Raw genomic sequence first — 13,446 nt, forward strand, 5'->3', positions numbered from 1 at the left:
TGATGCTGAGGATTGAACCCAGGGTCTCACCTGTGCTAGGCAAGTGCTCTATCACTGAGCTACAACCCTAGCCTGAGTTAGTACATTTTATGTGGATTTTTTTTTTTAACAACAATTTAAAAATAAACAAAAACCTACCTATCCCTAACTTTAGAGTGATGCTGGCATGGCAGTCAGCTGTATCTTCATGAGATCATCTTTTTATTTTTTTGGTACTAGGGATTGAACCCAGGGATGTTTAAACAGTGAGCCACATCCCCAACCCTTTTTATTTTTTATTTTTGAGACAGGGTCTTCCTATGTTGCTTAGGACCTTGCTAAATTACTGAGGCTGGCTTCTAACTTGGTGATCCTCCTGCTAAGGCCTTCTGAGACACTCAGATGACACCCACCACACCCAAAGTCTTGTTCTTTGTAAATTTTTTATTTTTGTAATTGTAGATGGATAGCATGCCTTTATTTTATTTGCTTATTTTTATATGTGGTACTAATGATCAAACTCACACATGCTAAGCAAGCACTCTGCCATTTCAGCCCCAGTCCTCATCATCTTGTTTTCGTGTGTCTGATAAGTTAAGGGTAATGAAGCCATTGGAAACCTTAGAAATGTAGTCACAGGTTTTTTTAAGTTCTGTGGGATGCTGTTATTAATTGCCATTGCTTCACAATTCTTTTCCATTGGCTTTTTTTTCCTGTTTAATATTTTTATTTCTTCTTAGTTTTCATTTCAGAAATAGATGTAAAACAAGTGTATTGAATTAACCCATTTTTTTCTACTTCAGGTGTGATGATGATCAGCTGTCTAATGATAAGGAGCGGTTTGCCAGGTAATGTAGTAGATTATTTTGTTCCTTGTTTTAGGAGTAGGCAGTCCAACTATACTGAGTTTTCATTTAATCTGGATGAGAGTGAATTTCCTATTCTGAAAGATTCAGCTTCAAACCTAATGGTATATTTTATAGGTTGCTTTTCTATATATGTGAGTTATAGGAGTGTTTTTGCTAGGAGTCCACAAGAACACAAACTATGGATATATATGAATTTATTATTAAATTAGTACAGACACTAGAAAATCTGTATAGATAAATATGTTTTATTCTTTAAGAAATTATGATAGAAGAAGATTGTGGCTCAGTAGTAGAGTACTTGCCTAGCATGTGTGAGGCACTGGGTTCAATTCTCAGCGCTGCATATAAATAAATGAATGAAATAGAGGTCGATCAACAACTAAATATATATATATAAATTAATATTTTATTAAAAAATGGTGATAGAGAACTTTTTGTTAAGACTGGAATTTTGATTAAGATAAATTTATTTAAGATGATTTATCAAGATAATGAAGTGTACTTACTTTTTACTAAACACTAAGTCCTTCTCAACTCAGATACTTGTTTTTCTTTTAGAAAGTTTATATTATATATGATTAAGCAGTAAGTTTTTTCTGTTTTAAAAAATTAAGTTTGTAGCAATCTCAGAAAAGTTAAAATCTTACTATTTCAAAGTACAGTACTTAACGGAGCACTTAGTATTTATTCATTGTTGATGCTGTCCATCTAGAAACCACTGTGAGAAACTATCATTTGGAGAACTAAGAAATATCAGGCAGAAAATTTTCAAACATTTTGAAGCAGTAAGATGCTATCACAGGCTTTGAATTAGAGAATATCATATAAAATACTTGGTAGGGATATTTTTGTGATAGCATATAGAATTGATTAAAGAGAAGGACAGAAGTCACAGAAGTAGGTAGAAGCTGTTGAAATATAAGACAGCTGTAAAATCCTGAGTGTTTGGGCCAGAATTATAGCAATAGGGAAAAAAAATGAATATAAGAGTTTTTTTAAGAAGAATTTATTTGGGCTGGGGCAGGGGCTCAGTGGTAGAGCACTTGCCTAGTAAGTGTGAGGCACTTGGTTCCATCCTCAGCACTACATAAAACTAAATAAATCAAGGTATTGTGTCCATCTACACCTAAAAATTTTATTTAAAAAAATGAATGATTTATTTATCAAACCTACTTGAAGGGCCGGGGCTGTAGCTCAGCGGCAGAACATTTGCCTAACGTTTGAGGCCCTTAGCCCTGCACATAAATAAAAAATTATTAAAAAAAAAACCAAAAAACCTACTTGAAGTAGCTAATTACAAAGTCTAGAATGTGAACCACTTTTTTCTTTTTTGTACTAAAGATTGAACCCAGGGGCACTTTAACCACTAAGCCACATCCTCAGCCCTTTTTAAAAATATTTTATTTAGAGACATGGTCTCGCGAAGTTGCTTAGGGCCTCACTAAGTTGCAGAGGCTGGCTTTGAACTTGTGATCCTTTTGCCTCAGCCTCCCAAGTTGCTGGGATTATAGGTGTGCACCACTATGCCTGGCTGTGAACCACTTATAAAATGAGAAGCTAAACATAGATGTTTGAGGAATCGTTTTTCAAACTGCATTAAAAAAAATCAAGCCATCTGTAATCCCAGCAGCTCAGGAGGCTGAGGCAGGAGAATTTCGAGTTCAATCAATCCCTGGTACTAAAGAAAAAAAAGTCAAGCCATCAATTAGTATATATGGTATAGGTCCATATTCTGTTGATTGAAATTCTCAAAAGCCATGAAAACATGAACTGAACTATTTTAGTTTTCATTTGTAGTGCATAATGTGAATGTTTACATATTCATATATCTTATTCACAAATATTAGAGTACATAAAGGATTACAGTTCTGTAGTAACAGGATAGTAATAGGAATTTATATATTTATTACAAACACTTATTCCTTTAAGACATGATGTGTTAAGGTAGTTAACCTCACATATCCTTGGGAATTCAGTAAAGAGTCTTGAAAGGCTGAACAAGTATGAATTTTCTCAACTTCTTGAAAAAAAATATAGTTTGTTAAGGAACTATGTAGAGAAAATAACTCAAGGACATAAAACTCTAAAATATTTAATAGCATATAGAATTGATTTTATATATATATAAAATCTTTCCCTCATCAATATATACAGTTTTTGCATGCTTCTTATTATTACTATGTTAATTTGTATATCTCTTGTTCTACTGACCATCTCATTAGAAATTTCCCCATATATTGCTGAAGTCATTGCTGCCTTTTTTTTTTTTTTTTGAAATGAGGTTTTGCTATGTTGCCCAGGCTGGCCTTGAACTCCTGGGCTCAAAGGCTCAATTAATCTTGGTACCTTAGCCTCCTCAGTAAGAGTGGGTTACAAGTGTGTATCATAGTTATAGTAATTTTTAATAACTAAAAATTTAAGCCTATTAATATGCAATATTTAGACATTTTGCTTGAGGATTATCTATCTGAAATAGAGTTGAGAACAGATACACTGACCTGCCTATACCCTGATATTTTTTCAGTGGCCATCCACTCTTTTTTTTTTTTTTTTTTAAGAGAGAGAGAAGAGAGAGAATTTTTTTTTAATTTATTTTTCAGTTTTTGGCAGATACAACATAGTTGTTTGAATGTGGTGCAGAGGATCGAACCCAGGCCGCACGCATGCCAGGCGAGCGCGCTACCGCTTGAGTCACATCCCCAGCCCAGCCATCCACTCTTAACGGTGACTGTTTTCTGGAAAAATGTAGTGATAATCCTTTGTCCTCCTCTAGGGGAGGAAGAGTTGATACTGAGGATCCAGCCATGTTATGGCTGTTCCGCAGAAAATGGTAAAGTGACTGAATTATAAGTAAGAATTACTTTAGGAACACATCAGTGATAAAGGATATGCCAGAAACTTAGGTCTTGGTTACATAATTTCTCCACTCAAATATGGTTGGTTATTCTGTCTGAGTGTATGTGTGTGTGTGTAGGGGTTGACTATTTGAGATAACTTGTTTTGACAACCTTTCTTCAATTTACTCTGTCTTTAATTTTTTTTTTATTATAGAATAGCTCCTATGGGTATAATTTTCTTTCCAGATTGGGAGCAATATTTGAGAAGCATATTCCTGAATTTCCTTTGTTGTTTTTTGTTTAAGCTCTGTATATCTTTGGTCTCTAAAGAGATTGATTAACAAAATGCTTTCTGTGTTCAGATCATGTTAATTTACAGTATATATTGGCTTTGCTTTTATTTTGACATTTATCTTGTAAGTTACTTTTTCTCTTACCTAACAGATGGTTTTGTAGGCAAGGTTCTGGTGCATATTTCCATTTCCTCCACTTCTCTACATGTGTTTTGTTTCTTTTTTCTTTTCTCCTTTCTTTCCCTTTTCCATTCCTCCTTCCTTCTTTTTTCTTTCCTTCATTCCTTCCTTTTTTCCATCCATCCTTTTTGTTTTAATTTTAGCTTAGTTCATTAATTCTGTTTTTAGGTCGGATGATGAGCAGAGCTCTGCGGATAAAGAGAGACTTGCCAGGTAGGAGAATGGTGTCTTTAGCATGATGAAGCGGATGATGCTGCTTTCCTATCCTTTTTCTTACTCTATCTTTTCTTCCCCTTTCTCTTTGTATTTTTTCCTTATCTGTGGCAAAAGAGGACAAGATTTTTTAGAAGTTTGAGTGTAACAGGAACTTTGGCTTCCCCCATCAGAAAGTGGGTGAGTTGAGGGAATTTTACCTAGGAATTTAATTGCTATGAGTTTTAAGTTTTCTCTTTTCTTCTTTATCTCAGCACAAAATTTCACAGAATCAAAAGGATTTAGAAATAATTCAGTTGTGCTAGTTGGTTCTTTAGCAGGGAATACTTTTTTTAAAATCAGAAAACCATAAACATACCTGTATTTGTAGTTTCTTACCAGTATATGCCTCAGCATTTACTCTTGTCTCTCTAGAAAACTCACTTGTATTTTCCTATGTAGATTCACAGCCTAGATTACTATGTCACTTACTGGTGTTGCTTTGGTGATCAAATTCTTACTGAGATTTCCTTATGCCTATTTAGATAATCAAGTTTCTAGATTTACTGTCAGAAATCTTTTGGATACAGGGAAGACTTAGAATCAAATTTTAGGTATCTCAGGCAAAGTAACTAAAAGTGGACCTAGCTGGGTGCAGTGCCACACGCCTGTGATCCCAGCAGCTTAGGAGACTAAGGCATGAGGATCTCAAGTTTCAAAGCCAGTCTCAGCAACTTAGCAAGACCCTTTCTCAAAAGAAAAAAAATTTAAAAATTTGCACTGAGGATGTGGCTTTGTCTGTTCAGATCATGTTAATTTACAGTATATATTGGCTTTGCTATTGTGTGACCTTGGGTCCAATCCCTGGTACCTCCCCCCAAATAAACAAATAAATAAACAAACCTATGTGGTGAAACCTTTTTGCCATTTGGAAAGAAAATTCTAGAGTTCTCTCTTGAGACTATTATCTATAACATAGAAATACTGCAGAAGATATGTGCTCAAACGTTTCTGTTCTGGTCTCACTTGGGATGCCTTAGTAGGAAATACATCATTGATACAAACACTTATTTTTACAATTTTTCCCCTTCTCTCATTTACCTATAAGAGCTGTGCCACAAGCTCATTTTGCTACCATTTCAACCCATGCTTCCTACTAACACTTTCAATCTCTAGAAAACTGATTCAGCATGATGTGGTGAGGAAAGCACTTTGTTGGGACTGAGGGCTGCTCTGGGAAAAGTCACTTGACTTCAGTTTACTGGTCTCATAAAAAAGAAATTTTTTTGGATTAATAGGCTTTTTTTTTTTTTGACAAAGAACTGCTGTTCAAGTAGAATCCTGAAGTGGTAATAGAAGAATTTAAAGGTGATTAAACAAAGCTGCTCAAGTAGAAGCAGATAAGTAGTATGTAATTTGGTCTCTCCTTGAGTTATCTCCATTGAGGATGCTGAAAAACCTCCTGGACTTTTCAGAATTCCTACTTGAAAACTACTGAGTTATTCCTCTTGACAGTGATATCATTCTGTCTCAATTTTGAGCTGAATCATTTTTTAGAGATGTGGTGTACTTATCATGGTGCGATCCAAATTGTCTCCAGGCTTTTAAGCACCCCCTTTTCAACTCACTTAGTCCCAGATGGGGATCCACTTGGTATCTGCCAGTGTCTTAAGTTCAGTACACTGGCACCACACTCAGAAGATAGGACTTTTGTGCATAATGGGACAAATAAAACTTTAGATCTTTCAATTTTGCCTTCTCATGTTTTAAGAGAGAAGTGTACAGCAAAGTAACATTTTATAGACCCTTGACATCTATGCTATTATTTTTTATATCAGCTATTGAGCAATATACTTGAGTTAGCAAAAATTGATCATTTTATTTTCTATCCTTTAAAAAATTAAATTAGGAAATATTTAATCAGCCAAGCTGAGATTATTTGTCATTTGGGAACTTAAGTGAGTGAAACTAACATTTATAAATACTATCATTTCTTTTGTTCTAAGGAGTGGTAGTTTACATAGGATGTAATGTTCCCAGGAGATGGAGGGAGGAGTTTGATATCTGCTTATTCTCTGTAAATTCTCTTCCATGCTTGCTCTGCATGAGGTTGGCAAACCTTATTTTAATTTCTGAGACTTAAGCATCATTAAACTAAAATATGCCATTCTTCAGCAGCTCACTTGGTATCCACATTACTTTCCCTGCTACCAAATGACTAGATGTGATCACCTGGATGGGGCTTCTCCTTTCTTTCTTCATACAGGGAAAATCATAGTGAAATTGAACGGCGACGACGGAACAAGATGACAGCTTACATCACTGAACTGTCAGACATGGTACCCACCTGTAGTGCCCTGGCTCGAAAACCAGACAAGCTAACCATCTTACGCATGGCAGTTTCTCACATGAAGTCCTTGAGAGGAACTGGCAACACATCCACTGATGGTTCCTATAAGCCGTCTTTCCTCACTGATCAGGTCTCTGGGATTTAGAACTGTGAGAGTCTGGAATCTGTTTGAATCTGTTGAAAGTTTTGATTCATTTGGACAAGGAAAAATTCAATCATGGAAAAATTCAGACCATGGGAAAAAGAGTTTCAGTACTTGGCTATAGCGTTAGTAAGCATTGGGGTGATAAAAAGCAGTGAAGAGTTGTGAAAATTATTTAGCAAGTTTGTAGGTATTTTATTTCATTTTATGTACTGGGGATTGAGCCCAGAGGTGCTTAACCATAGATCACATCCCCAGCCCTATTTAATATTTTATTTAGAGACAGGGTCTCGCTGAGTTGCTTAGGGCCTTGCTAAGTTGCTGAGGCTGGCTTTGAACTTGTGATACTCTTGCCTCAGCCTCCCAAACCACTAGGATTACAGGTATGAGCCACCATATCCAGCTTTCTAGGCATTTTAGAATTCAACTCATAAATACAACCTATAATTTTGAAGAACAGTACAATCCCAAAAAGAAGAGATTACCATGTCCATGGAACCAATTGTTTTTAGGGTTATTGAGGATGAAAGAAGTAATAGGAAGAGTCAGATAATTGATTTTTTTGTTTGTTTTTGATTTGGTACCAGGGATTGAACCCAAAGTTGCTTAACCACTGAGTAACATCCCCAGCCCTTTTTTATTTTTTATTTTGAAATAAGGTCTTGCTAAGATGCTTAGGGCCTTACTAATTTGCTGAGCTGGCTTTGAATTTACAATCCTCCTGTCTCAGCTTCCCCAGCCACTGGGATTATAGGCATGGGCCACTGTTTCTGGCTAGGCAGTCATTGCTACTCAGGGATGTGTTCTCACATTTGATGCAGTATGAGAAAAATAAGGCAGAAATCCTTCCTGCCTTTAAAGAACTCAGTCTGAATATAAATATGTGAGAGGCAATAAGCACACACAAGTGGAACATGATAGGAAGATGCATACAGAGAAAAAAATGGTCTTTTTTTCTTTGGTAATAATTTTTGTGTGGGCTGGGGTTGTGGCTCAGTGGAAGAGTGCTTGCCTCACATACATGAGGCACTAGGTTAGATCCTTAGCACCATATAAATAAATAAAATAAATAAAGGTATTTTGTCCATCTGCAAATAAACATTTAAAAAAATAATTTGTGTGTGTGACTAGATAAATATATAATGGAGGGATGGCTAAAGTGATAAGAATGGCCAGATTTGAATGAGGGTGGTTAAGGGAGATATGATCTTTTTTTTTTTTTTTTTAACATTTGTTTTAGTTATAGGTGGACACAATAACATTTACTTTATTTTTATGTGGTGCTGAGGATCGAACCCAGTGCCTGTACCGCTGAGCCACAACCCCAGCCCCAATATGTTCTATTTTGATTATTAAAAATAACCGATGAAGGCTGGGATTGTGGCTCAGCGGTAGAGCGCTCTCGCCTAGCACATGTGGGTTCGATCCTCAGCACCACATACAAATAAATAAAATAAAGGTATTGTGTCCAACTACAACTAAAAAATAAATATTAAAAAAAATAACCAATGATCATTTTGGAAAATACAGGAAGTAGAAATAAGAACAAATTCACCTGTAATGCCAATGTTAAAAACCGAAGAATTAGAAAAAGTGAAGGAATGTTTGGGAGAAAGGAATTAAGAATCCTGCAAACAGGGTGGCCAGTTGGAAAGCACATATAGCTAATTTTTATACTGTTCATTAAAACAGGTAATTTGCTCTGTCAGTACACAAATACTAGTAGTTTGCAAATATCAGTTCAGCACACCTTTTGTGGGCAAGCCAAGTGCTTTGTACTGTGAGAAATACAAAGAATGATAAAAGATATAGTCACTGTTGGATATAGACTTGTAAATAAATACATAAACACAAAGTCTGTTCTATAATAAAGGTATAATAATGAGGATTGTAGAAATGAGATAAAGAAAATGAGAACATGGGGAAAAGTATTATAGATTTTGGGAATAACTTGAACAAAAATTTAGAGGTGTGAAAGTGAGTTATTAAAGGAAAATCAAGTAGTTTAGATTTTGGTAGGATTGGACCTGATGATGGAATATTTAGGTTTTAAAGAATTTAGATGTCAATTGTTAGGCAGTGAGGAGCCATTAAAAAATGTGTTAATATACCTATAGCATTTTAAAGATGGATTGGAGGGAGTAAAATTTTTGAAATCATGTCATTTGTCTTAGCATAAAATGATTAGGACAGTGACATAGTATTGGAAAGTAGAATTGAGAAAACTGGAATGGGAGGGAGAATGGTTAGATTTCTAGCCTAGGAGGATGCTGTTAAGAAAGGGAATGCTGGAAGAACACAGATGATTACATTTTGGACATAGATATGATTGTGGTTTTGAGATGTTGACATTGAATTGCTGTTACAGTGCCTACTTGGAAATATATAACAGACACTTGGAAATTAGGTTTACTGAAAGCTGAAGTAAAGAAAAAAAAAGGTTTTCTGGGGGTGTAGAGGAGGCAGGGAGGAGTGGATATGATTCCCTAAGAAGAAACAGTGGTATGAATAGAGAATAAAATCTTGGGATTGTATACATTTAAGATTTGAGCCAAGCATGGTGGTAGGTACATGCCTGTAATCTCAGAGGCTAGGGATGCTGAGGCAGGAGGATTGTATATTTATTTGTTTATTTATTTATTTAAAAAGATTTATTTTTTAGTTATAGGTGGATATAATATCTTTATTTTGTTTTATGTGGTGCTGGGGATCGAACCCAGTGCCTCATGCATGGTAGGTAAGTGCTCTACCTCTGAGCCATAGCCCCAACCCAGTATTGTATATTTAAAGCCAGCCTCAGCAACTTAGGGGAGACTCTGTCTCAAAATAAAACATCCAAAGGGCTGGGGATGTGACTCACTAGTTAAGCGTCCCTGGGTTCAATCCCTGGTACCAAAAAAAGAAAAAAAAAAAAGAAAAAGACTTGAACAAAGGACAGAGGGTCTGAAGAAACAAAAATTGGAGTGTAGAATCAGAAGCATCCAGGGAAAAATAAAATTTATAGTCTAGAATGGACATCATCAGATTTCTTTGAGAGATTGAACTAAAAAAATAATAAAAACCCAGGAAAAAGGACTTGAATTGGCCATTAGGAGGTCATTAGTAAACTCCTTCAAAAAATTAATAGGGCTGGGGTTGTGGCTCAGTGATAGAGCACTTGCCTAGCATGTGTGAGGCACTCGGTTCAATCCTCAGCACCACATGTAAATAAAATAAACGTCCATAGACAACTAAAAAAAATTATAATATATTAGTTTAGAGTGATCATTGCAGTGGAATTGAGAAATAATTGAAAGAGAATAGAGTCATTGACTGTAACATTATTTTTAGAACATATAAGGTTGGCAATGAACATTCTGACCAACTTGAGGGAAGATTCATATAGAATTGAGGAAACATCGTGTTAATAGGCCTGAAGGGAAAGAGAAAGTGTATATATTTGCTGAGAAGATCCTAAAAAGAGACCAGAGAAATGAGATCAAGAAGTCATTGGAAGTCATTATTGGGGCTGGGGTTATAGCTCAGTGGTAGAACACTCGACAAGCACATGGGTTCCATACTCAGTACCACATAAAAATAAATAAATAAAGATATTGTGTCCATCTATAACAAAAACATATTTTTTAAAAAAGTCAGTTGGGAGCTGGGGATGTGGCTCAAGTGGTAATGCGCTCGCCTGGCATGCGCGGGGCGCTGCGTTCGATCCTCAACACCATATAAAAATCAAATAAAGATGTTGGGTCCACCGAAAACTGAAAAATAAATATTAAAAAAAAAAAAAGTCAGTTGGGCTGGGGTTGTGGCTCAGTGATAGTGTGCTCGCCTAGTTCGATCCTTAGCACCGCATAAAAATAAATAAATAAAGGGTATTTTAAAAAAGTAGGTTATTGTTGGTGGTAACCCTTTTTGTTCCCCTCTTGAGTCCTGAGATAAAGAGGAAGAAAGAGGTGTGGATAGCAACATAGAGAAGTAGTAGCAACAATTGAAGAAGTAGCTATTGAAAAAAACTTTGTTGTCAATGAAGGTAATTTCATTTAGGGTGGAAACCTGTGGCTGTGAATCAGGTATGAGTCAGCAATTGCTTATAGAAGTATACATACGGCATGAAGGATCTTATTTTTCCCCCTCTATAGAAATATTTGTTTTTCAGAGTTCAATATTAACTTTATTTTAAATATTAAAATATTGTTTTTTTTTTCCCTTGGTTAGGAACTGAAACATTTGATCTTGGAGGCAGCAGATGGCTTTCTGTTTATTGTCTCATGTGAGACAGGCCGGGTGGTATATGTCTCTGATTCAGTGACTCCTGTTTTGAACCAGCCACAGTCTGAATGGTTTGGCAGCACACTTTATGATCAGGTGCACCCAGATGATGTGGATAAACTTCGGGAGCAGCTTTCCACATCGGAAAATGCCCTGACAGGTGAGAGTTACAGGGATGTGAAATGAATGAGAATTTTTTCTTATTTTTCTGAGGCATCACAGGTATTTAAAGCTCTTAAATTTATTTGTTGGATCTGGCAAAGCTTCTAGTATTTTCTTCTCTAATGAATATAGTCAGTTCTTTTTATCCACATGAAGATTATCTACTTTGTGATTCATCCTTAGAAAATGTTTCTTTAGTGATTATGCTCATATAAAAGTTCATTTTTACCTTAATATTATCGTAAATGAAACAGTAAACTCGATGCTTAAAATATCTTCTTCCATATTAAAAGAGTCATCTATGCTTCTATATCATTTGTGTGAATAATTTCATGGTATTTTTTTCTATCCACTTGTTCTTGGCTTTATGGTAGACTCTGTGATAACAGATTTTTATTTTATATGGGAGTTGTTATTGGTCAATGAATAAAGTAGTATTTTGTAGTCCTTGTTTGTATCTGTACTGTTCCCTTCCCCTACATCTATTCCCCCATTTTAATGCTATTCAGTCCTTTTGTCCAAGTTTGGTTAGAAGGAAAAAAGTCATATTTGTTCCCAAGCAACTGTAGGAAAAAATTTTAAAGTAGAAGCAGATTAAAAACTGCTGGTTAAAATACAGAACAGTCCCCAAACATCTTATTAATGCTGGTCTTTAGTTTTTTGTTTTTTTTCTCTTTTAAGTATTTCTAGATTTCTTTTTTCTTTTTAGTTCTTCCTTTTCCCCAAACATTGAGACAGATGTATGTTTATGAAGCATATTAAATACATGTTTTTTGGACTGGGATGTGGCTCAATGATAGAGCACTTGCTTAGGTTCGATTCTCAACACCACATAAAAATGAATAAATAAAATAATGGTATTGTATCCATCAACAACTAAAAAAAAATTGTATTTTTAAACCAATTACGTTTAGTTTTTGTGTTTATCTAATCAGGAATGACAGTATAGCTTTGCCTCTTGCTTTCTACTACTACTTTCCACTTCTACCTTCCCTTGCACAGTTATTTTCAGTGCTGCCTTTGAACTTAAATGAGAATTGAAATAATTTAGACTTGAAAAAATTTGAATTCTGCTTGGTCTATTCTGTTATAAGCAAGGAGGTTGGAGGGTGAATAGGATTTATACTTGCTTTTAGTATTCTGCCCTTTCCCACTCACAAGATTGCACTCCAGATTGTTCTTCACATCTTTCTTCAGGGCGTATTCTGGATCTAAAGACTGGAACAGTGAAAAAGGAAGGTCAGCAGTCTTCTATGAGAATGTGTATGGGTTCAAGGAGATCATTCATTTGCCGAATGAGGTAAGTGTTAGGATGAGGATTTCAATTTGGCATAGCCTCAAGAGCTCAGGCTTTTATTTTTTTATTTTTATTTTTTTCTGTCAGAGAAATTAACATTTTAAATCCAAGCTTCAGTTGTATTAATTTTAACTGTACAAGACCTAGGTGAATTATAGCATAGAATAAAGTATTTGGTAAGGGAACTAACATTATCTGAATTATCTGAATCCCTTCTATGCCAAACAATGTGATCATTACTTTATGTCTGTTATAGCATCCCTTCAGCCACCCTATAGGTTAAGATTCATGGTTATCATTTTGCTGATTAAAAAATGGATTCAAAGCAAGATTTCCTGGGAAAAGTACAAAATTGAATATTATATGAATAGTGGTTTAGAGTAGCCTCTAGATTCGAACTGCTGGATTTTGTTCTAATCCAAAGTATTCTGTGAATTTGAATTCTGGCTTTGATCCTACTTTTGAAACCTCAGAGAAATCACCTGACTTTTTTGTGCTTTGATTTTATCATTTATTGGAGGTAATATCAATCTGACCTCATGAAGTTGTTACGAAGATTGTATGAATTAATATATATAAAGATATTTAGAATAGAGCATGGAACATATTAAACTATGTAAATTTTGTTTTTATTTTAAAGAAACGAGTGGGAAAGTAGGATTGGAGGTAGTGTCCCAGCATAATGGACATGGCTAATGCAAAGACATAGGCAGGAATAAGATAAAGAGTAATGAATTGTAATAGATAGATTAGGTTGTGATTAATGAAGAGTAGGAGTCAGCAAACCACAGCCCTTTTTTTGTAAATAAAGATTTATGAGTACATAGCTATGCCCATTTGTTTACATATTACATATGGTGTCTTTCATGCTGTAATGTCATA

The 13,446-nt window shown here is 35.2% G+C and overlaps 1 protein-coding gene across 11 annotated transcripts in view; it reads left to right on the plus strand.

Annotated features, from left to right (window-relative positions):
* Arnt (aryl hydrocarbon receptor nuclear translocator) overlaps positions 1-13,446 on the plus strand; it is a 74,826-nt gene that overhangs the window by 38,980 nt on the left and 22,400 nt on the right. For 7 of the 11 annotated variants that reach the window (XM_078027625.1, XM_078027624.1, XM_078027626.1 and 4 more), the window contains 5 exons: positions 783-827; positions 4,327-4,371; positions 6,617-6,830; positions 11,052-11,265; positions 12,465-12,567. In XM_078027625.1, coding sequence (XP_077883751.1) covers positions 783-827; positions 4,327-4,371; positions 6,617-6,830; positions 11,052-11,265; positions 12,465-12,567 — 621 coding nt within the window. Of the gene's footprint in view, positions 1-782; positions 828-4,326; positions 4,372-4,488; positions 4,552-6,616; positions 6,831-11,051; positions 11,266-12,464; positions 12,568-13,446 lie in introns of those variants that run through there. The other 4 variants (XM_078027623.1, XM_021730422.3, XM_021730419.3 and 1 more) reach the window with 2 other exon arrangements.

The sequence above is a fragment of the Ictidomys tridecemlineatus genome, chromosome 11, assembly GCF_052094955.1.
Source record: "Ictidomys tridecemlineatus isolate mIctTri1 chromosome 11, mIctTri1.hap1, whole genome shotgun sequence".
NCBI classification, from domain to species: domain Eukaryota; kingdom Metazoa; phylum Chordata; class Mammalia; order Rodentia; family Sciuridae; genus Ictidomys; species Ictidomys tridecemlineatus.